The following is a 22,837-nucleotide window of genomic DNA, read 5'->3' on the forward strand; positions in this document are numbered from 1 at the left end:
CATAAAGGCCATATACAAAAGACCCACAGCTAATATCTTCAGTGCGGAAAAACTGAGAGCCTTTCCCCTAAGGTCAGGAACAAGACAAGGATATCCACTCACACCATTATTATTTAACACAGAATTGGAAGTCTTAGCCTCAGCAATTAGACAACAAAAAGAAATAAAACGCATACTATTTACAGATGACATGATACTCTATGTAGAAAACCTGAAAGGCTCCACCAAAATATTGATAGAACTAATACATGAATTCAACAAAGTTACAGTATATAAAATCAATATGCAGAAATGCACTGCATTTCTATACACCAATAATAAAGAAGCACAAAAAGATATCAAGGAATCAGTCCCATTTGCAATTGCACCAAAAACAGTAAGATTCCTAGGAATAAACCCAACAAAAGAGGTAAAAGATCTGTACCCTGAAAACTATAGAGGACTTAGGAAAGAAAGTGAAGAGGACACAAAGATATGGACAAGAATTCCATGCTCATGGATTGGAAGAACAAACATCATTAAAATCTCTATACCCCCAAAGCAATCTACACATTCAATGCAACCCTTATCAAAATATCACCAGCATTTTTCACAGAGCTAGAATAAACAATACTAAAATTTGTATTGAACAACATGTAAAGACCCTGAATAGCCAAAACAATCCTGAGAAAGAAAACAAAACTGGAGACCTCCAGATTTCAAGCTATGTTACAAAGTTGTAGTCATCAAAACAGTATGGTACTGGCCCAAAAATAGACACTGAGAATAGTGGAACAGAATAGAGAACCCAGAAATGGACCCACAATCCTATGGTCAACTAATCTTCAAGAAAGCAGGAAAGAATATCCAGTGGAAAAAAAGGACAGTCTCTTCAACAAATGGTGCTGGGAAAACTGGACAGTCACATGCAGAAGAATGAAATTAGACCACTTTCATACACCATACGCAAAAGTAAATTCAAAATGGATGAAAGACCTTAATGTGAGACAGGAAGCCATCAAAATCCTAGAGAACACAGACAGAAACCTCTTCAACCTTGGCCATAACAACTTATTACTAGATACGTCTCTGGAGGCAATGAAGACAAAAGCAACACTGAACTATTGAGGCTTCATTAAGATAAAAAGCTTCTACACAGCTAAGGAAACAATCAACAAAACTAAAAGGCAACCTACAGAATGGGAGGACATTTGCAAGTGACTTATCTAATAAAGGGTTAGTATCCAAAATCTATAAAGAACTTATCAAACTCAACACCTCCAAAACAAATAATCCAGGTAAGAAATGGGAAGAAGACAAGAATAGACACTTTTCCAAAGAAGACATCCAGATGATTAACAGACACATGAATAGATGCTCAACATCACTATCATCAGGGAAATACAAATCAAAACCACAATGTGATACTACCACACCTGTCAGAATGGCTAAAATTAACCACACAAGAAACAATAGGTGTTGGGGAGGATGTGGAGATAAGAGAACCCTCTTGCATTGTTCGTGGAAATGCAAACTGTTGTAGCCACTCTGGAGAACAGTAGGAGGTTCCTCAAAAAATTAAGAGAACTATGCTATGACCCAGCAATTGCACTACTAAGCATTTACCCAAAGGATACAAAAATACAGATTTGGAGGGGTACATGCACCCCAATGTTTGTAGCAGCATTATGAACAATAGCAAAACTATGGAGAGAGCCTAAATCTCCATTGACTGATGAATGGCTAAAGAAGATGTGTTTTATATATATATAAACCATCAAAGAGAATGAAATCTTGCCATTTGCAATGACATGGATGTAACTACAGTGTAATATGCTAAGTGAAATAAGTCAGTCAGAGAAAGACAAATACCATGTGGTCTCACTCATATGTGGAATTTAAGAAAGAAAACAGATGAACATATGGGAAGGGGGAAAAAAGGAGAGAGAGAAACAAACCATAAGAAACTCTTAATGATAGGGAACACACTGAGGGTTGATGAAGGGAGGTGGGTGGGTGATGGGCTAGAATAGTGATGGGTATTAAAGAGGGCACTTTTTTGATGAGCACTGGGTGTTGTATGTAAGTGATTAATCACTGAATTCTACTCCAGAAAGCAATATTGCATGGTATATTAACTAAAATTTTTAAAAATGTTTAATTTATCTGATATAAGTATCGCTATTCCAGCCCTTTTGACATCCATCTGCATGATAAATGTTTCTCCATTCCCTCACTTTCAATCTCCAGGTGTCCATAGGTCTACAATGAGTCTCTTGTAGGCAGCATATAGATGAGTCTTGTTTTTTAATCTATTCTGACACCCTATATCTTTTGATTGGATCATTTAGTCCATTTACATTCATAGTAATTATTTATAGATATATATTTAGTGCCATTGTTTTATTTGTTCTGTCATTGCTCTGGAGATTTTCTCTGATTCTTTCTTGTCTTTGTGACTTTTGGTCTTTCTTTTGCACTCAAAAAGTACCCTTTAATATTTCTTGGAAGGCTAGTTTACTGCTCATGGACTCCTTTAGTTTTTGTTTATCTGGGTACCTCTTTATCTCTCCTTCTATTCTGAATGATAGCCTTGCTGGATAGAGTATTCTCACCTGTAGATTTTGCCATTCAGCACTATGAATATATCATGCACTCCCTCTGTCTTGCCACGTTTCTGTTGAGAAATCTCCAGCAAGCCTTATGAGCTTTCCCTTTTAATTTAACAACTTCTTTTGTCTTGCTACATTTAAGATTTTTCCTTTATCACTATATTTTGCAACATAAGTTATAATATGTATTGGTGTTGGCCTGCTTTTGTTGATTTTGATGGAAGTTCTCTGTGTCTCCTGGATATGAATGTCTATTTCCTTTCCCAGATTAAGGAAGTTTTCAGATTTTATTTGTTCAAATAAATGTTCTGCCCCTTTATCTATCTCTTCTCCTAATGGGACTCCTATAATATGAATGTTATGATTGATGGAATCACTGAATGCCCTAAGTCTATTCTCATGTTGCATAATTCTTTCTCTCTTTTGTTGAGCTTCATTATTTTCCATTATTTTTTAAATTGTTATTATTATGTTCAATTAGCCAACATAGTACATCATTAGTTTTTGATGTAGTGTTCAGTGATTCATTAGTTGTGTATAACACCCAGTGCTCATCACAACACGTGTCCTCATTAATACCCATCACCCAGTTACCCCATCCCCACAACCCCCTCCCTTTTGTAACCCTCAGTTTGTTTTCTGGAGTCCAGAGTCTCTCATGGTTTGTCTCATTCTCTGATTTCTTCCCATTCACTTTTCCCTCCCTTCCCCTATGGTCCTCTGCACTATTCCTTATGTTCTACATAGAAGTGAAACCATATGATAATTGTCTTTCTCTGTTTGACTTATTTCACTTATTATAATCCCCTCTAGTTCCATCCATGCCGATGCAAATTGTAGGTATTCATCCTTTCTGATGGCTGAGTAATATTCCATTGTATATATGAGCCACATCTTCTTTATCCATTCATCTGTTAATGGACATCTCTGCTCCTTCCACAGTTTGGTTGTTGTGGAGATTGCTGCTATGAACATTGGGGTACAGGTGCCCATTCTTTTCACTACATCTGTATCTTTGGGGTAAATACCCAGTAGTGCAATTGCTGGGTCATAGGGTAGCTCTATTTTTAACATCTTGAGGAACCTCCATACTGTTTTCCAGAGTGGCTATACCAGCTTACATTCCTACCAACAGTGTAAGAGGATTCCCCTTTCTCCACATCCTTGCCAACATGTGTTGTTCCCTGTCTTGTTAATTTTTGCCATGCTAATTGGTGTAAGGTGGTATCTCATTTTCGGTTTGATTTGTATTTCTTTGATGGCTAGTGATGTTGAACATGTCTTCGTGTGTCTGTTAGCCATTTATATATCTCCTTTGGAGAAGTGTCTGTTCACGTCCCCTGTCCATTTCTTGACTGGATTATTTATTTGTCGGGTGTTGAGTTTGAGAAGTTCTTTATACATCTTGGATACCAGCCCTTTATCTGTAGTGTCTTTTGCAAATATCTTCTCCCATTCTGTGGGTTGCCTCTTAGTTTTGTTGACTGTTTCCTTTGCTGTGCAGAAGCTTTTTATCTTGAGGAAGTCCCAAAAGTTCATTTTTGCTTTTGTTTCCCTTGCCTTTAGAGATGTCTCGCAAGAAGTTGCTGTGGCCCATGTTGAAGAGGTTACTGCCTATGTTCTCCTCTAGGATTTTGATGGATTCCTGTCTCACATTGAGGTCTTTCATCCATTTAGAGTTTATCTTTGTGTATGGTGTAAAAGAATGGTCCAGTTTCATTCTTTTTATTTTGTCTCCCAGGTCACTAATTCGTTCTTCTGCTTCTTACCACCTGCTGTTCATTGCATCAAGCCTGTTTCCAATCTCATTTATCATGTTCTTCATTTCTGACTGATAATTTTCTGTTTTATCTTTGTGTTAAGGGTCTCCTTGATGTGTTCAATTCTTTTCTCAAGCCCAGTGAGTAATTTTATGATTATTGCTTTAAATTCTCCATTTGGCATGTTACTTATATCTGTTTCACTAAAATCTCTCATCCTAGTCTTATCTTGTTCTTTAATTTGGGATAAATTCCTCTTTCTTGGCATTTTGTCTGTGTCTCTGCTTTCTCTGTTCTACAAAATCCAGTGGAGCAGTATCCTGCTTCTGAATATAACGGCCTTATGAAGAAGAGGTCATGTAATGTCCAGGGCCTGATGCTTCAGAGAGTGTCTCTGGTGTGTGCTGTGTGCAGTCTCCTGTTGTGTTGTGGGTGCTCTATCCTTCAGACTAGCTTTCTGCAGAGGCTCTCCTTGCCTGCTGTGGGGAGCATTTGGTTCCTGGTCTTAATGTCCAGTGTTTTAACTAGGTGTGCTTTGGTCTCCTTGTGAAATGAGGCCTCTGGGGCAGGGACCCACTGTGCTGGGACCAAGGCAAGTTTGACTGAGAAGGGCAGTCCTGCCAAAGCACAGGAGTTTGTTGTTTTATGTAAGCAAGTTAGTCAGCCAGTGTCAGCACTGAGCTGAGTCTCTCAGGTAGCTCTGTGTTTATCCTGAGGGGCATGGGAGGTAAATGGCTCCAGCCAGCTCCTTTGTTCCCAGTGAGGTCTCTGTGAATGTTGCCTCTCAGGGATTTGCTCCAAGAAGAGTGAATAATCTCCCCACTCTGTGACCCAAGCATTTTTCAGGTCACTGTTTCCATGCAGTCTATAGCCTCCCCTCCCCCCGCTTGTTTGCCTGCCTTCTCTTCAGGAGTAGTGCAGTGCCTTCCACGCTGTGTCACAGCCAAACCCACTGACATTAAAACTCCAGGCTTTAAGCTGTGCTGGTTGCAAGAACTTGAGAAATTCAGCCCCTCTCATTTTCCAAGCCAATGGCTTTGGGGAAACAATTCTCCTTGGGCATTCCCCTATGTGCTCCTCTCTCTCTCCATCTCTTCTCTGCACTATGGCTCCCTCCCCTCCACGGCTCCAGTGATCTGTTTCTCCCCTAAACCATGTCTCCACACTTCCTACCTTCTTCAATATGGTCTCTTCTCCCCCTTTAGTTATGGAGTTTTTTCTGTGTCTTCACGTCAATTTCTGGGATATTTAGGATTATTTGCTAGTTACCTAGTTGTGTTCATGGGACAAGATGAGCCTAGGGCCCTCCTACTCCACCACCATCTTTCCTAGTCCTCCCTGGTCATGGGTCTTTCTGTGCAGCAGGCATCCTGGCAGGACAGCTAAAGCTGAAGTGGATCTTGGCTGAGGTGTCCCAGTTCTGTGCACAGAGGACACCATGGCAGGACAGCTGAAGTTGTAATGGGTGCAAGCCTGCATGTCCTAGGGTGCTCTGTGCAGGGATGGCTAGAGCTGAGGCAGTGTGTAGGACTGGAGGTCACTGGGCTCATTGTGCAGAAGGTGCCCTGACAGGATGGCTGAAACTAAAGTGGGTGCAAGCTGGGGTTTTCTAAGACTCTACATACAGAAGGAGGTGTGGTGGGAAGGGTGGCTAGAGCTGAGATGGGGTACAGTCCAGGGGGTTCCAAGCAAGGGTGACTAGTTAATATAGGAATGGACTGGTGTGGTCCCTGAGTTGTCCATGCAAAATGTGTTCTAGCAGGACAGTGGATGTTGTAGTGGTTAGAAACTGGCTTGTCCTGGAACTCTCCACACTGAGGGTGACCTGGCGGTAAAGCTGAAGCTGAACTGGATGCAAGTACAGGTGCCTCAGGATACTCATCAGGGGATTCCCTGGCCAGGTGACTCGAGCCAGGGCTGATATGGTCAAGGATGTCTGGGGTGCTCCATAGAAGGAGGCACCCCTGGTAGGGTGGTTGAATATGAAGCAGACATTATCTGGGAGGTTCTGGAGCACTATATACTGGGGGTGCCCCAGCAAACCATCTGAGGCAAAAGTGATATGGGCCCAAAGTGTTCCAGGGTGCTTCATGCCGGTGCTACCTTGGTGCAAAGGCTAGAGCTGTAGGGAGCACTAACCAGTGGTGTCTCATTGTGCACCACCTTGTGGCCATTTTGGTAGGATGGCTGAGGCTAGTATAGGTTATGGGCCAGGGCTCACTGAGACTAGTTAAGTACCCAAAATGTGCACTGGTCTGTGCTTTCTAGGTGGTGAAGGAGTGTAAACTGTGTCTTTCAGCTCCTCCTATCAGCAGAGAGTTCTAGCAGCTTCCTCATAATTTGGTGGAGTTGTAGGACTGGCTCTTTTATACGATAGTTGCTCTTTTAATCCATGCCTTTTTTATATGCCCTAGGGCACCAGGATTGTTGTGGGGACCAGGTGTTTGCTGAGGTGACAGGCCAGCGTGGCATCTACCCTGCTCTGGTCTTCACTTTCAAGGTAGAAGGGAGGTATAAATGATGTCATTCTCTAGACCCTCTGACCAAAAGAAACTTCCAGCAGCCCTTCCACTGTTTGGCAGAATTCTAGGGCTGGATCTTTTATATGTTAATTGCTTTTTAAAATTGCCAACTTTTTCTGTGCCCAAGGACAGAGAAATCTGCTCCTGGTCCTTCAGTACTATCCTTCCCCACTGCAGTTTGAAGCATCAGGGATGGGAGTTTCCTTTGTTGCTGTGTCCCTGTCTCACTTGCTGTTGTTCTCTTTCACCATTCTCTCCTACATTTTCTTGTGCAGAAGCTGTTCAGTCAGCCCTTAGCTCTTGCTCAGGAGGAATTGCTCTATAAATAGGTGTAATTTGGTCCATTCCACAAAAGAGGTGAGTTCAGGGTCTTCCTACATCACCATTTTGTTATCGTTGTTGGTAGTGGTGTTTATCCATTCAATCATCGTCTCTTCTGATTGGAGCATTTACTTAGTTTACATTTAAAGTAATTATTGATAGAAATGTACTTATTGCCATTTTGTTAATTGTTTTCTGGTTGTTTTTGTAAGTTTTTATTTTATTTCCAGTTAACATACAGCGTAATATTAGTTTCAGGTGTACAATATACTGATTCAACAATTCCATACATCACTCAGTGCTCATCATGGCAAGTGCACTCCTTAATTCCCATCACCTATTTTAACCCATTTTCCCTCTGGTAACCATCAGTTTGTTCTCTAGTTAAGGATATGTTTCTTGGTTTGCCTCACTCTCTTTTTTTCCATTTGCTTGTTTGTTTTGTTTCTTAAATTCCCATATGACTGAAATCATATGTTATTTGTCTTTCTCTGACTGACTTATTTCACTTAGCATTATACTTTCTAGCTCCATCCACATCATTGCAAATGGCAATATTTCATTTTTTATGGCTGAATAATATTCCTGTGTGTGTGTGTGTGTGTGTGTGTGTAGCAGTTCACTTGGACTGCTTCCATAATTTGGCTATTGTAAATCATGCTGCTATAAACATAGGGGTGCATGTATCCCTTTGAATTAGGGTTTTTGTATTTTTTTGGTAAATACCCAGTAGTGCAATTACAGGATCATAGGGTAGTTCTATTTTAAATATTTTTAGGAACTTCCATACTGTTTTCCACAGTGGCTGTACCAGTTTACATTTCCACCAACAGGGCACTAGGGTTCCTTTTTCTCCACATCCTCACCAACACATATTGTTGCTTGTGGTTTTGATATTAGTCATTTTGACAGGTGTGAGTTGATATCTCACTATAGTTTTGATGGAAAATGATGATGAACATCTTTTCATGTGTCGGGGGGCCATCTTTGTGTCTTCTTTGGAGAAGGGTCTGTTCGTGTCCTCTGCCCATTTTTAAAATCAGATTGTTTGTCTTTTGGGTGTTGATTTGTATAAGTTCTTTATATATTTTGGATGGTAACCCTTTGTCAGGTATGTCATTTGCAAATATCTTCTCCCAGTCAGTAGGTTGCCTTTTAGTTTGTTGACTGTTTCCTTCACTGTACAGAAGCTTTTTATTTTGATGTAGTCTCAATAGTTTATTTTTGCTTTTGTTTCCCTTGCCTCTAGAGACATATCTAGAAAAAAGTTGTTAAGGCCAATGTCAAAGAAGTTACTGCCTTTGTTCTCTTCTAAGATTTTTATGGTCTTATTTCTTACACTAAGTCTTAATCCACTTTGAATTTATTTTTGTGTATGGTGTAAAAAAGTGGTCCAGTTTCATTCTTTTGCACATGGCTGTCCAGTTTTCCCAACATCATTTGTTGAAGAGACTGTCCTTTCCCCACTGAATATTCTTTCCAGCGTTGTTGATTAATTGATCATATAATGTGGGTTTATTTCTGGGTTTTCTATTCTGTTCCACTGATCTATGTGTCTATTTTTGTGTCAGCACCACAGTGTTTTGATACTACAGCTTTATAATATAGCTTGATGTCAGAATTGAAATGTGTCCAGATTTGCTTCTTTTTCAGGATTGTTTAGCCTATTCAGGGTCTTTTGTGGTTTCATACAAATTTTAGGGTTGTTTGTTCTCCCTCTGTGAAAAGTACTGTTGGTATTTTGATAAGGATTGCATTAAATGTCTAGATTGCTTTGGGTAAGTATAGACATTTTCACAATACTTCTTCCAATCTATGAGCGTGAAATGTCTTTCCACTTATTTTTGTCATTGTGAACATATTTCATCAGTGTTTTATAGTTTTCAGAGTACAGGTCTTTCACTTTTTAGTTAGATTGTTTTCCTAGGTATCTTATAATTTTTGTACAATTTAAATGGGATTGATTCTTTGATTTCTCTTTCTGTTGCTTCATTGTTGGTGAATAGAAATGCAACAGATTACTGTACATTGATTTTGTATCCTGAAACATTACTGAATTCATTTATTAGTTCTAGCAATTTTTTGGTGGAGTCTTTTGAGTTTTATATAGAGAGAATCATGACATCTGTAAATGGTGACCTTTTTCCTTCTTTACAAATGTGTATGCTTTTTATTTCTTTTTGTTGTCTGACTGTTTTGGCTAGGACTTCCATTACTATGTTCACTAAAGGTGGTAAGAGAAGATATCCTTGTCTTTTTCCTGAGCTTAGGGAAAAATTTTTGCTCTCCATTTTTCTCCATTAAGGATGATGTTAGCTGTGGGTTTTTCATTTATTTTGTTGAAACATGTTCCCTCTAAACCTATTTTGTAGAAGTTTTTCATCATGAACTGATGTTGTACTTTGTCAAATGTTTTTACTGTGTCTATTGGAATGGTCATATGGTTTTTATCCTTTCTCTTATTGATGTGTTGTATTACATTGATTAATTTACAAATATTGAACAATGCTTGTAACCATGAATAAATCCCATTTGCTCATGATGAATGATTTTTTAAATGTCTTCTTGGAATCAGTTTGCTAGTATCTTGTTGAGGATTTTTACATCAATGTTCATTGGGGATATTGGCCTGTAGTTCTTGTTTTTATTTGTGCCTTTATCTGGTTTTGGTATCAGGGTAATGCTGGCCTCATAGAATGAATTTGGAAGTTTTTATTCCTTTTCTAGGTTTTGGAATAACTTGAGAAGAATAGGTTTTAACTCTTCTTTAAATGTTTGGTAGATTTCACCTGTGAAACCATCTGGTCCTGGACTTTTGTTTGTTGGGAGTTTTTTCATTACAGAATCAATTTCTTTGTTCTCTATTGGCCTGTTCAAATGCATTTCTAGGAATTTTTCCATTTCTACCTGGTTTTTCAATTTGTTGGCATATAGTTTTTCATAATATTCTCTAATAATTGGTTGTATTTCTTTAGTGTTGGTTTTTATTTCTCCTCTCTCATTTATGATTTTCTTTCTTTGAGTCTTCTCTTTTTGACTTGATAAGTCTGGCTAGATGGTCATCAATTTTATTGATTTTTTTCAAAGAATCATCTCCTGGTTTCATTGACCTATTCTATTGTGTTTTTTTGTTTGTTTGTTTTTTAGTTTCCATATCATTTATTTCTGTTCTAAGATTTATTATGTCTTTCATTCTGATGGTTTTACATTTTGTTTATTGTTCTTTCTGAAGCTCCTTTAGGTGTAAGGATAGGTTAGATATTTGAGATTTTTCTTGCTTCTTGAGGTTGGCCTGTATTGCTATAAACTTCCCTCTTGGACCACATTTGCTGAATCCCAGTGGTTTTGGACTGTTCTGTTTTCATTTTCATTTGTCCCCATGTGATTTTTTTTAATTCTTCCTTGATTTCCTGTTGACCCATTCATTGTTTAGTAGCATGTTATTTAGCTTCCATGTGTTTATGGGCTTTATAGATGTTTTCTTGTGGTTGACTTCTAGTTTCATAGTGTTTTGTTCAGGAAAGATGTATGGTATGACTTTGATTTTCTTGAATTTGTTGAGGCTTGTTTTGTTGCCTAATAGGTGATCTATTCTGGAGAATATTACTTGTGCACTTGAAAAAAAAATGTGTATTCTGCTGTTTTATGATGGAATGTTCTGGATATATCTGTTAAGGCCATCTGGTCCAGTGTGTCATTCAAAGCCATTGTTTTCTTCTTTATATTCTGTTTAGAGGATCTGTCCATTGATGTAAGTGAGGTGTTAAAGTCCCCTACTATTATTGTGTTATTATCAATTAGTGCCTTTATGTTTGTTATTAAGTTTTGTGTATTTATGTGCTCCCATGTTGGGTGCATTGTGGGTTTTTTTTAAGTTTTTAAATTTAAGTTCAATTAATTAACATATAATGTATCATTTGTTTCAGAGGTAGAGGTCAGTGATTCACCAGTCTTATATAATACCCAGTGCTCATTACATCACATGCTTTCTTTAATGTTTATCACCCAGTTATCCCATCTCCCTACCCCCTTCCCCTCCAGCAACCCTCATTTTGTTTCCTATGATTAAGAGTCTCTTATGGTTTGTCTCCCTCTCTGATTTCATCTTGTTTTATTTTTTCATAAGTGTTTACATTTGTTATATCTTCTTACTGAATCGTCCCCTTAATTATGATATAGTGCCCTTCTTTATCTCTTGTTACAGTCTTTGTTTCAAAGTCCAGTTTGTCCAATATAAGTATTGCTATTTCAGCTTTCTTTTGACATCCATTTGCATGGTAATGTTTCACCATCCCCTCACTTTCAGTCTTCAGGTGTCTTTAGGTGTAAAATGAGTCTTTTGGAGGTAGCATGTAGATGGGTCTTTTTTTTTATCCATTCTGTCACCCTAGGTCTTTTGATTGGAGTATTTAGTCCATTTACTTTCAAGATAATTATTGATATATGTATATTTATTATCATTTTGTTATTTGTTCTGTGGTTGTTTCTGAAGATTTTTCTCTCATTCTTTCTTGTATTTCTCTCTTTCATGGTTTGCTGATTTCCTTTGGTGATATATTTGGCTTACTTTCTCTTTATTCTTTCCATATTTATTAATGATTTTTGATATATGGTTACCATTAGGTTTGTATATAACCTCTTCTGCATATAGCAGTATAATAAGTTGATGGTTGTTTAAGTTTGAACCCATTTTTTACTCCTCTCCTCCCCACATTTTAGGTATATATTGTCATATTTTACATCCTTTTATTTTGTGAGATCATTGATTTTTTTACAGAGATATTCATTTTTACTGCTCTCGTGTTTCCTACCTTCATACTGTCGCTTTTGGTTTCTCCTTTCGCTCAAAAAGTCCCCTTAAATATTTCTTGCAGGGCTGCTTTAGTGGTCATGAATGTCTTTCATTCTTTTTTAAGATTTTATTTATTTATTTGAGAGAGAGAGAGAGCATGAGCAGTGGGAGGGGCAGAGGGAGAGGCAGACTCCCCGCTGAGCAGGGAGCCCCAAGTGGGGCTTGATCCCAAAACCCTGGGATCATAACCTGAGTCAAAGGCACACACTTAACATACTGAGCCACCCAGGTGCCAGCCCCACAATTTAGTTCTTATTTTCCTGGAAAATACTTTATCTCTCCTTCTATTTTGAATGATAGCCTTCCTGGATAAAATATTCTTGGCTGCAGATTTTTGCCATCATCACTGTGAATATATCATGCCACGCACCCTCTGGCTTGGAAAGTTTCTGCTGAAAAATCCCCTATTAGCCTTATGGTGTTTCCTTTGTATGTTGTTTTCTTGTTTTGTCTTGCTTTAATTTTTTTTTCTTTATCAGTATATTTTGCCAATTTAATTGCAGTGTATGTTGGTGTCAATCTGCTCTGGTTGATTTTGTTGGGGGTTCTCTGTGCCTCCTGGATGTGAAAATGTTTCCTTCCCTGGATTAGAGAAGTTTTCAGCAATTATTTTTTTCAAATAAATTTTCTTCCCTCTTTTCTCTTTTTCTTCTGGGACTTCTATAATACAAATGTTATTATGTTTGATGGAGACACAGAGTTTCCTAAGTCTATTCTCATTTTGTGTAATTCTTTTTTCTCTCTGGCTCAGCTTGATTACTTTCCATTACCCTTTCTTCTGTCATTAATTCATTCCTCTCCTTCTTCCAGCCTGATATTCATTCCATCAAACATGTTTCTACTATCATTTACTGAGTGCTTTAACTCTGCTATGTTATTCCTGATCTGTGTTAAGGTCTCACTCATGTCTTCCACTCTTTCTCAAGTCCAGTGAGTATCCTTCTGATCATTGCTTTAAATATTTCATCATACATATTATTTACATCTGTTTTGCTTAAATCTCTGGCTATGGCTTTGTCCTCTTCTTTCATTTGGGATAAATTCCTCTGTCTTCTCTTTTTGTCTCAGTCTCTGTGCCTCTTTCTGTGTGTTCTGTATGTCTCCTGTTCTTGAGGGTAATGGCCTTATTAAGAACAGGTCCTGTAGTCCCCTGCCACGTAGTGTCCCCTGTTCTCCAGGGCCTGGAGAGTGTCTCCAACGTGTGCTGCATGTGCTCTGCTTTTTGTCCTGGACAATTTTTCCTTTAGGCCTTTCATTTGCAGAGGCTCTCTTTGCCTGTTGTGGGCAGTGTTTGGCCCCTGACCTTAATATGGCATGTTTTAACTAAATGTGTTTTGTTCTCTTGTGAAATGAGACCTGTTTCCACTGTCACCAAGGCTCTGCAAATCTCCCAAGTCATGAGATGCAGTGTGAACAGTGGTTTGGGTTGGTCTTCTGGGGGAAGAGGGCTCTCAAAGCTGGGACAGAGGCAGGCAAGAATGGGAAGAACAGTTCCACCAGAGCACAAGGAAGTGGGGCTTAGTGCAAGCAAGTTAAGTATCAGGTGTTGGCACTTTACTGGTTCCCACAGGTTGCCCTGTACTTATGCTGAGGGGCCAGGGAGGGAAATGGTGCCAGCCAGTTCCTTTTTTCCCTGGAGGGGTCCCTCTGGGATGTGCTTTGAGATGACTAAATAACTTACCCACTGTGTGCCAGAGGCACTCTTCAAATAGCTATTTCCACATTGTGTGTCCATGGGTTTTTTGCCTGCCTTCTCTCCACAAGCAGCACAATGCCCTCTGGGCTCCATCCCAGCCAAGTCTGCTGACCTTTAAAACTCCAGATGTTAAGCCACATGGATTGCCAGAAGTCACAAAATTCAGCCCCTCTCATTTTACAAGCCAGTTGGTATAAGGATGCATTTTCCTTATGCATGCCCCTGTGGGTTAGTCTATCACCCTTCTCTGCAACCAAAGCTCCCACCCCACTACAGTGGCCAGGAAACATTTCTCTGCCAATCCTCTTTTCCACACTTTCTTCCTTCTTCAATGTGACCTCTTCTCCACCTTTGATTGTGGAGTTTGTTCTGTTGGTCTTAGGGTCAATTCCTTGGGTATTTAGAATTATTTTATAGTTATCTAGTTTTATTCATGGGGCAAGGCGTGCCTAGGCTCCTTCTACTCTACCATTTTCCAGCCTCATGTTGCTCTGCTACAGCCAAACCTACTTCTCACATGGCTCCCCACCCGCCTGTTAACTGCTGTTTTCCATTTCTATAACATTGTTATTTCAGGAATGGCAAATTTTGAGAAATAGATAATAATATTATACTGGCTTAAAACTACAAAAATCTATTACCTTACTCTTCTGGAGGTCAGATAGAAGTCCAAAATGGGTTTCATTGGGCTTAAACCAAGGTGTCAGCAGGGCGGCATTCATTGTAGAAGTTCTAAGGGAGAATGCATTCCCTTGTCCTTCCCAGTTTATAGAAGCCACTTGCATTCCTCACCTTGTGGCTCCTTTCTTCATCTTCAAAACCAGCTGCACAGCATATTCGATTCTTTCTGACTACACTGTGACAAGCTGGATGATATAGCATCATCTCCCTATCTTAAAATCCTTAATCATATCCCCAAGTCCCTTTTGCCACATAAGGTGATATATCCACAGATTCCATGGATTAGTATGTGGACATCTTTGGGGATGGGATGAGCATTATTCTGCCTACTACATTTATCTTCCTGGAAGCAGAAGTCTACCTGTCTTCCCCTTTAAAATAAAAAAAAATTGCACATATACAGCCCCACATATAAAGCATACAAAAGCAGACATTCTCTGATTGTTGTTGGAAGGGACCAAGAATTCAGTTCCTTTTCTCCCCAAAGCAACATTTGGGACTACCATAAGCAGAAATTCCTAAGGCTCCCTCTTACACTGATATTCTATGGCCCTAGAACTCTATTTGCTACCTTAGAATTGAAGCTCTGCATGTATCTCCTCTTTTCAGTGAATGTCTGTCTTTCCCTGGGCCCTGGTAGGAATGGTAGAGAGAAGGTATAGTGCAGTGGTTAAGAACATAGGCTGATGAACTAAATTTCCTGTGTCCATGTCCTGGCTATAATACTTCTATCTCTGTGACCTTGAACAAATTAATTATTCTTGTTGGGCCTCACTTTCTCCATCTGTAAATGGGGATGAAATAGTACGTCCTCAACTCATAAAATTACAAATGAAAGAGAAGAAATAACCAACACCACAGAAATACAAATAATTACAAGAGAATATTGATAAAAATTACATGCCGAGAAATTGGACAAACAAGAAGAAATAGATGAATTCAAAACTGAAGCTAGGAGAAATAGAAATTTTGAATAGACTGATTACCAGCAGGAGATTGAATCAGGAATCAAAAAACTCCTAATGAACAAAAGTCCAGGATCAGATGGCTTCACAGGTGAAATCTATCACACATTTAAAGAAGAGTACTGGAAGTCTTAGCCACAGCAATTAGACAACAAAAAGAAATAAAAGGAATCTAAATTGCTAAGGACAAAGTAAAACTGCCACTATTTGCAGATGACATGACACTACATAGAAAACCCAAAAGACTTCACTAAAAAGCTGCTAGAACTCATCAATGAATTCAGTAAAGTCACAGGATACAAAATCAATGTGCAGAAATCTGTTGCATTTCTATATAAGAGAACAATCCCATTTACAATTGCATCAAAAATAATAAGATACTTAGGAATAAACCTAACCAAAGAGGTGAAAGACCTGTACTCTGAAAACTATAAAACATTGATGAAAGAAATTGAAGATGACACAAAGAAATGAAAGACATTCCATGCTCATGGATTGGAAGAACAAATATTGTTAAGATGTCCATACTACCCAAAGCAATCTACACACTTAATGCAATCCCTATCAAAATGCTGTTGCATTTTTCACAGAACTAGAACAAACCATCCTAAAATCTGTATGGAACCACAAAAGATCCCAGATTGCCAAAGCAACTTTTAAGAAGAAAAGAAAAGCTGGAGGTATCACAATTCCAGACTTCAAGTTATATTACAAAGCTGTAGTAATCAAAATAATATGGTACTGGCACAAAAATAGACACACAGATCAATGTAACAGGATAGAAAACCCATAAAGGAACCCACAACTATATGTTCAATTAATTTTTGAGAAAGCAGGGAAGAATATCTAGTAGGCAAGACAGTGTCTTCAACAAATGGTGCTAGGAAAACTGGTCAGCTACATGCAAAAGAATGAAACTGGACCACTTTCTTACACCATACACAAAAATAAATTCAAAGTGCATTAAAGATCTAAATATGAGAACTGAAACCATAAAAATTCCAGAAGAGAGCACAGGCAGTAATGTCTCTGACATTGGCCCTAGCAACATTTTTTCTAGATATGTCTTCCAAGATTAGGGAAATAAAAGCAAAAATTAACTACTGGGACTACATCAAAATAAAAAGCTTCTGCACAGTGAAGGAAACAACCCACAAAACTAAAAGGCAACCTACTGGGAGAAGATATTTGCAAATGACATATCTGATAAAGGGTTAGTATCCAAAATATATAAAGAACTTATATAAATTAACACCCAAAAAACAAACAATCCAATTAAAAATTGAGCACAAGAAATGAACAGACATTTCTCCAAAGAAGATAACCACATCACCAACAGACATATGAAATGATGCTTAACATCACTCATCATCAGGGAAATGCAAATCAAAACTACAATGAGATACCACCTCACATTTGTCAGAATAACTAAAATCAAAAACACAAGAAGAAACAACAAGTGTTGGCAAAGATGTGGAGAAAATGGAACCCTCTTGCATTGTTGGTGAGAATGCAAACTGGTGAAGCCACTGTGGAAAACATCATGGAGGTTCCTCAAAAAGTTAAAAATAGTACCACCCTACGATCCAGCAATAGCACTACTAGGTATTTACCCCCCAAAAAGGCAAGGGTACTGATAAAAGGGATCCTTACACCCCTATGTTTATAGCAGCATTATTTACAGTAGCCAAATTATGGAAGTAGCCCAAGCATCCGTTGATAGATGAATGGATAAAGAAGTGGTATATATATATACAATGGTATATTATTCAGCCATAAAAAGGAATGAAATCTTGCCATTCTCAATGACATGGATGGAGCTAGTGAGTATAATGCTAAGTGAAATAAGTCAGACAAAGATAAATGCCATATGATTTCACTCATGTGTGGAATTTAAGAAATAAAACAAACAAGCAAAGGAAAGATTGAGAGAGAGAGAGGCAAACCAAGAAACAGACACTTAGCTAGAGACCATACTGATGGTTATCAGAGGGGAGGTGGTGGAGGGATGGGTGAAATGGGGAATGTGATAAGGAGCACACTTGCTGTGATGAGCACTGGGAGATGTATGGAATTGTTGAATCACTGTATTGTACGCCTGAAACTAATATAACACTACATGTTAACTATACTGAAATTAAAATAAAAATTTTAAAAATTTAAAAATGTTAAAAAATAGTATGTCTTCAGAGCAGTGGTTCCCAAGTCTGTCTACACGTTGAAATCATCAAATGTACCGATGTCTGCATTCTACTACTACAGATTGTAATTTGATCTGAGGATATGGTCTAGGCTTTTCAACCTTTAAAATTCCGATGTGTAGACAAGTTCAGGTGCCCTGGCTCAAAGTTTTGTTGTGAAGGATTTAAAGCTCACAGAATACATAGTTTACCTTCCCTGCAAGTGTTGGTTCACCAAGAAGGGGACTGGTAAGTGAGATAATGTGTCAAGTTCAAGACGGCCTAGAAATCTTATCTGGGTCTCAGTTTCCTCATCTGTAAAATTGGAATAACTCCATTTAGGCTACAAAATTGACATGTTTTGTAAGCCATAAAGTACTTCCCAACAGCTTTTGTACATACTCCATTTCACTTCACACTCCACTCCTCACTGCCTTTTACAACAGGGCTCAAGGTAATTTTTCTGACCTTCACTGGTACTGCAAAAAGTGAGGGTAGTAGGAAGTTGGCAAGCCTGGAAGATTTCCTGACAAGAAGGCAGTACAGGGCCTAACTATCCCAGGAGGTGTCTAGAGATACAAACCATTCCTCACAAGCAACTCCAAAGTCCCAAGTGTAAGTGAGCCCCAGAGCATCACATGGTCAATGCAGGGCCCACCTACACTGGAAAAATTGGCCTGGAGCTGTGGAAAGGGCATAGGTGATTAAGACAGTCTTATGCCCTTGGGCAGTTATTCTCCTTTTTCAATTCCATTGGCCCCTCTCTAAAATGAGGATGGTCATATCCACTTTCCATAGGACTGAAATGAGGATGAAATAAGACCAAGGATTGGAAGGTGGTCTACAGAATGGAAATTACAGTGTAGTATCTTATAGCCACCCACTCACACCACAACAAAAAATCAAATAACAGAGAAGTCTTCCTAAATTTTATTGGCACTGAAATAGAACATGGGTTGAGCATAAACCCCTCCAAAAACAATTTTTAAAAACCCCAAAAATACACACAAAAAACTGAATACAAAATATAACCTTTCTCCCCAGCCTCCCTGTGGGTGCATTATTGCCCTTAAGGCAGCTAGATTGCCCCACAATTCCAGGTTTGAATTTAGCCAATATAGGGCATATCACCAAGAGACTGTCAATATAATTCACAGCAATGCACATAAGACTCCCCAAAGTCAGGCAGGATGGAGTCAGGGAGGGATTGAAGCCAAGAGCTTTGGGCTAGGAGCACTGCATGGAGGAACAGTATGACCCTTTGGGGACTTAACTCTGGGGAGAAGGGAAAATAAAAAGAACAATAAAACCAAATACCAAGTACTTTAAGAATGAACTGTATGACCTATAGTGACAGGTGACATCACTAATACTGAAAGCTTCTTACAATAATGTTTCTGGCAAAATATTATTTTATAATATAGTATATGCTTCCCAGGTGTGGGGATGGTAAGGAAATGAGGCCAAAATGATCCTGCCTCAAAACTAATATCTTCTAAGGGTGCATTAGCAAGAAACACAGAAATCAATATTGAATTAGATGCCACTAGAATATATAATACTGGTAGAAAAAAAAGAGCACACATGAAATAGAGAAGAGGAGGAGGTTGCTCCTGTGTTGAGAGAAAGGGGTTAGAGTGTAGAAGGGACCAGGCCAGAGCCCCCAACAGCTCTCTGAAGCCCAGTGTGTACTTTTCCCCCCATTGGCAAGAGTCCTGGATAGAGCTGGCTAGGTTTTGGGGTAACCATCCCTACTATTCTAATTGGAGGGAATTTGGGGATTAGAATGAGGAGGGGCAGGTCCCAAGAAGGGAGGAACCCAGAATAATAGTAAGGGATACCTCTGCCCATAGAGCTCACTTGAAATAAGCCTAGGCTCCCATAAGGCATTGGGGGAGGATCTTCTAAACAGCCTTGCCTGAATAGAATGGCCAATAGCCTTCTAAGATGTTGGTGAAGTCTCTTAAAGGTACTGTCTCCTCCAATCTCACTGTGGGGAAAAACCGAATTCCTGAACTCAGGGATAAGACTTTAACAGGTCCATTCTGGGAGGTATAGAGAAGAATGACTGAACATCTTTTTCATTTCCAATCATTATGAAGCCTAAATAACTCTAGAAGAAATGGACATAGGAAGGTGTAATCCTTGGTCGGTTTGATACCCTAGAGCATATACCCAGAGCCCTGCCTCCTTCTGTAAACCTTGTGATGCTCCAATTCTGCAAATCACAGGACCCTGAAAAGGAAGGCAGCTGTGGGGCAGGGATGGGGGCTAGTTTTCAACCTACACCACACTTAAGTCCTACAGAGCAGTAAATGTGGGGGTATTTCCCCAGTCAAGTGGGAAGTGCCTCTGAGCTACAGAAGTGGTCTCTTCTAGTAATCTAGATTAAAATGAGAGAGGGAAAAGAGGGTCCAATTGGCACCATAGTGGGCCATTTATTTGCCCAAGGAAGTGAGTGAAGGCTGAGGGGCTAGGTTTGGTCCCATAGGGGCACTGAAGGCTTGGCATGACTCCAGGGCTGCTCTAGTTAGTGGCTTCAGCACAGTGTGAGTTAGGCAAGATTATAGGAGTGTGGGGGCAAGGAAGAAGGGAGGAGGGGTCCCTAGAGGCTGGGTGACCATTACATGGACTCAAATTCATCAATACGCTGCTTGGTATTGCCCTGCCGGATTTGACGCAGGGTCTTGTATTTGTCTCGGCCAAGTCGCATGTTCTCAGCATGGATCATGTCATTGGCAGTCTTCTTGGACTCATCGCGGGCATTGGCCAGTTCTGAAGTGAGGGCCTGTGAGGGTGTAAGGGGATGAGAGGTTAATGGCTTGCTCTCCCTTTACCCCCTTATTTAACCAGATTCATCAGATTCATTCTTTCTCTCTCTCTCCCTCTCTCTCTCTCTCTGCACACACACATACCCCCTCACTGCTCTCTTTCTGCACACAAACACATACACCTATTTTTGAGGGCCATTTTCAGCCCTGTTGGGAATGTGGTGGGGCAAGAACAAAACAAAACCCCCCACAAACTTAGGGGACCAATGGCAGCTATTCTCTGAGAGTAGAACAATGTATCAAAGATTCAGGTAGACATTGGGTCAGGGTATTTTCTGAATATAAGAGATAAATGGAGTGTGGGGCAAAAAACAAAAGGAAGAGGTGGCCCAAGGTCTGATTGATAAGTGATGGGTGCCTATCCTTAAACTCTCATTAGAGAAAGGCTCAGACTCTCATACTCCACTGAGACAGGCTCCTCTACCTAACCCCATGATGACCTAGGGAATGCACATGGTATCTTTGACCCTCCGGCCCTGCCAGGATACCTTCAGGTGCTTCTGCACACGCTCATTCTTCTCTGCCTCAGTGGTACGTTCCTCCTCACTTCGATCCTTGGCCATGGCATCAGCCCGCAGGTCAGCACTGGCCTCTGCCCCATTCTCATCCTGCTCATCCTGCTCATTCTCCGCCGGCTCAGCTACATGAGGTGTACTCATAGCAGTCTTCAGCTCAGCACGGGTCTTCTCCAAGTCTTCTTGTACCATCTGAGCCTGTCCAGTAACAGAGGGCAAGAAGAACCAGCAGTCAGATCAGGCTAACTTGTGGCATCCTACAAGTGCATAGAATGGCTCAGCAGGAGGCAGGCACCAGGTAGGCCAAGTCACTTTGTCTGCCTTTAGTTTCTGCACCTGTACTATAGGAACAATCTACCAACTTCCCTGGTGTATTGGAGAATTCTGGGAAGTATCTGAGAAAGCCTCGAGCTCCTTCTCCCATGATGCCTGCTGTCAAGGAAGGATAGAAGGAGTAAGGAGCCCAAATCTGAGGAATCTAAGGTACCCTCTTTCATAATGCTTTTACTCTGAGCATTGTGTCTCACCTTCTGCTGCCATTCCACAGCCTCACTTTCCTTCTTCTGTCGGGCCATCTCCAGCTGGGAGATTCGAGCTGTCAACTCTGCCATTTCCAAGGCCTATGGATAAATTGGAAGCTTGTGAGAGCTGAGCCTTCTGGTCCTCAGGACCTAGGTATCTTCAACCCCAGTTCCCCTGGGGAACCAATAGGAAACTTTCTGTTCCACTTGCTTGCTGTCCTGGGGGTTCTTTTTACCACACCTCCTCCAGGAAGCCTGGAAGACCACTCCTATTCTCAGATCTACTATTCTTATTAACTCCAAATCATTTCGTTAGAAGTCAGAGATCCACTCCTAGACTACAGACCTCCTGAACACAAACATGTCATTTCTCTCTTCCTCATCTCTCTCTCTTTCTCTTTCTCTCTCTTCCCCCCCTTTCCCTCTCTCCCTCTCCCTCTCTTTCTCTTGTGCATGCACTGTTGCCCACTGCATATTTAGGGCCTTTGTAAAGATTTGGAAATCACCGTGTCACTGCCTGAAGTGCCAGACTCTTTCCTGTTTTCCCAGAATGCTCCACTAAGACTCCTCCCAGGACAAGTATAGGAAAGACACTATAGTGTCACAAGGCAATCTAAACAAGGGAAAAAACTTAGGCACACACCTTGGACACATCTATCTCCTAGAGGAAGCTTTCCCCTGCTAATTAGGTCTTAGTTCCTGCATTCACACCTTGGACACATCTATCTCCTAGAGGAAGCTTTCCCCTGCTAATTAGGTCTTAGTTCCTGCATTCACACTCCAAACAGTAGAGGGAAAGAACATATATGAAGGAATTTGGGACACAGGTTCTTGGCTCTTGAGTCACAGAAGTAAATAAAGATGAAAGTAAGGATGCTCACCCTCTTCCCCTGAAAAGTGCACAGACACATAGTTTTACATACGATTTTAGTGAACAAATCCTTCAAAGAGAGGCAAAAATGGGTTCTCATCCTTACTCAGCCACACTGTGTGATCTTTGACAAGTCTCTTAAACCTCCCTGAGTCCTAATTTCCTTATCTGGGCATAGTATCCCATGTGGGTTAATCCTGTAGGATTACTGGGAGAGGAAATAAGAAAGTAAGGGGAAAGGAAAAGTTGCTAGCATAGCTTTTAACACACAGTAGGTACTCAATTAAGTGTAAATTCCTTTGCTTCTTTCATCCCTCCCTTTCCTTTGTCAGGTCATCAGCTCAGATCCCCAAGGGCTAAGAAAGTAGAATAAAAGTAAGGGTTAGGGAAGACTGCAAAGCTTTCTGGGCCACATCAGTGACTTTGCAGCTTGCTTCTGAATAAGCTATCTGCTGGGGGCCTGTTGACTGGCACCCTACTGGAAGGAGCCAGCCCTGCAGGCAGGGGCAACTGTGAATAGGTAGACAGACA

General features: G+C 40.1%; 1 protein-coding gene across 1 annotated transcript in view; it reads right to left on the reverse strand.

Moving 5' to 3' along the window:
- Positions 1–18,483: 18,483 nt before the first annotated feature.
- Positions 18,484–22,837, reverse strand: part of MSN (moesin) — a 63,984-nt gene continuing 59,630 nt past the window's right edge. Inside the window, exons 11-13 of the mRNA XM_036072147.2 lie at positions 21,442–21,534; positions 20,888–21,112; positions 18,484–20,356 (exon numbers count right to left, since the gene is read on the reverse strand). Of these exons, the coding sequence (XP_035928040.1) occupies positions 20,192–20,356; positions 20,888–21,112; positions 21,442–21,534 (483 nt within the window). The 3' untranslated portion in view covers positions 18,484–20,191. The remainder of the gene's footprint in view (positions 20,357–20,887; positions 21,113–21,441; positions 21,535–22,837) is intronic.

This window comes from Halichoerus grypus, chromosome X (genome assembly GCF_964656455.1).
Source record: "Halichoerus grypus chromosome X, mHalGry1.hap1.1, whole genome shotgun sequence".
Lineage (NCBI taxonomy): Eukaryota > Metazoa > Chordata > Mammalia > Carnivora > Phocidae > Halichoerus > Halichoerus grypus.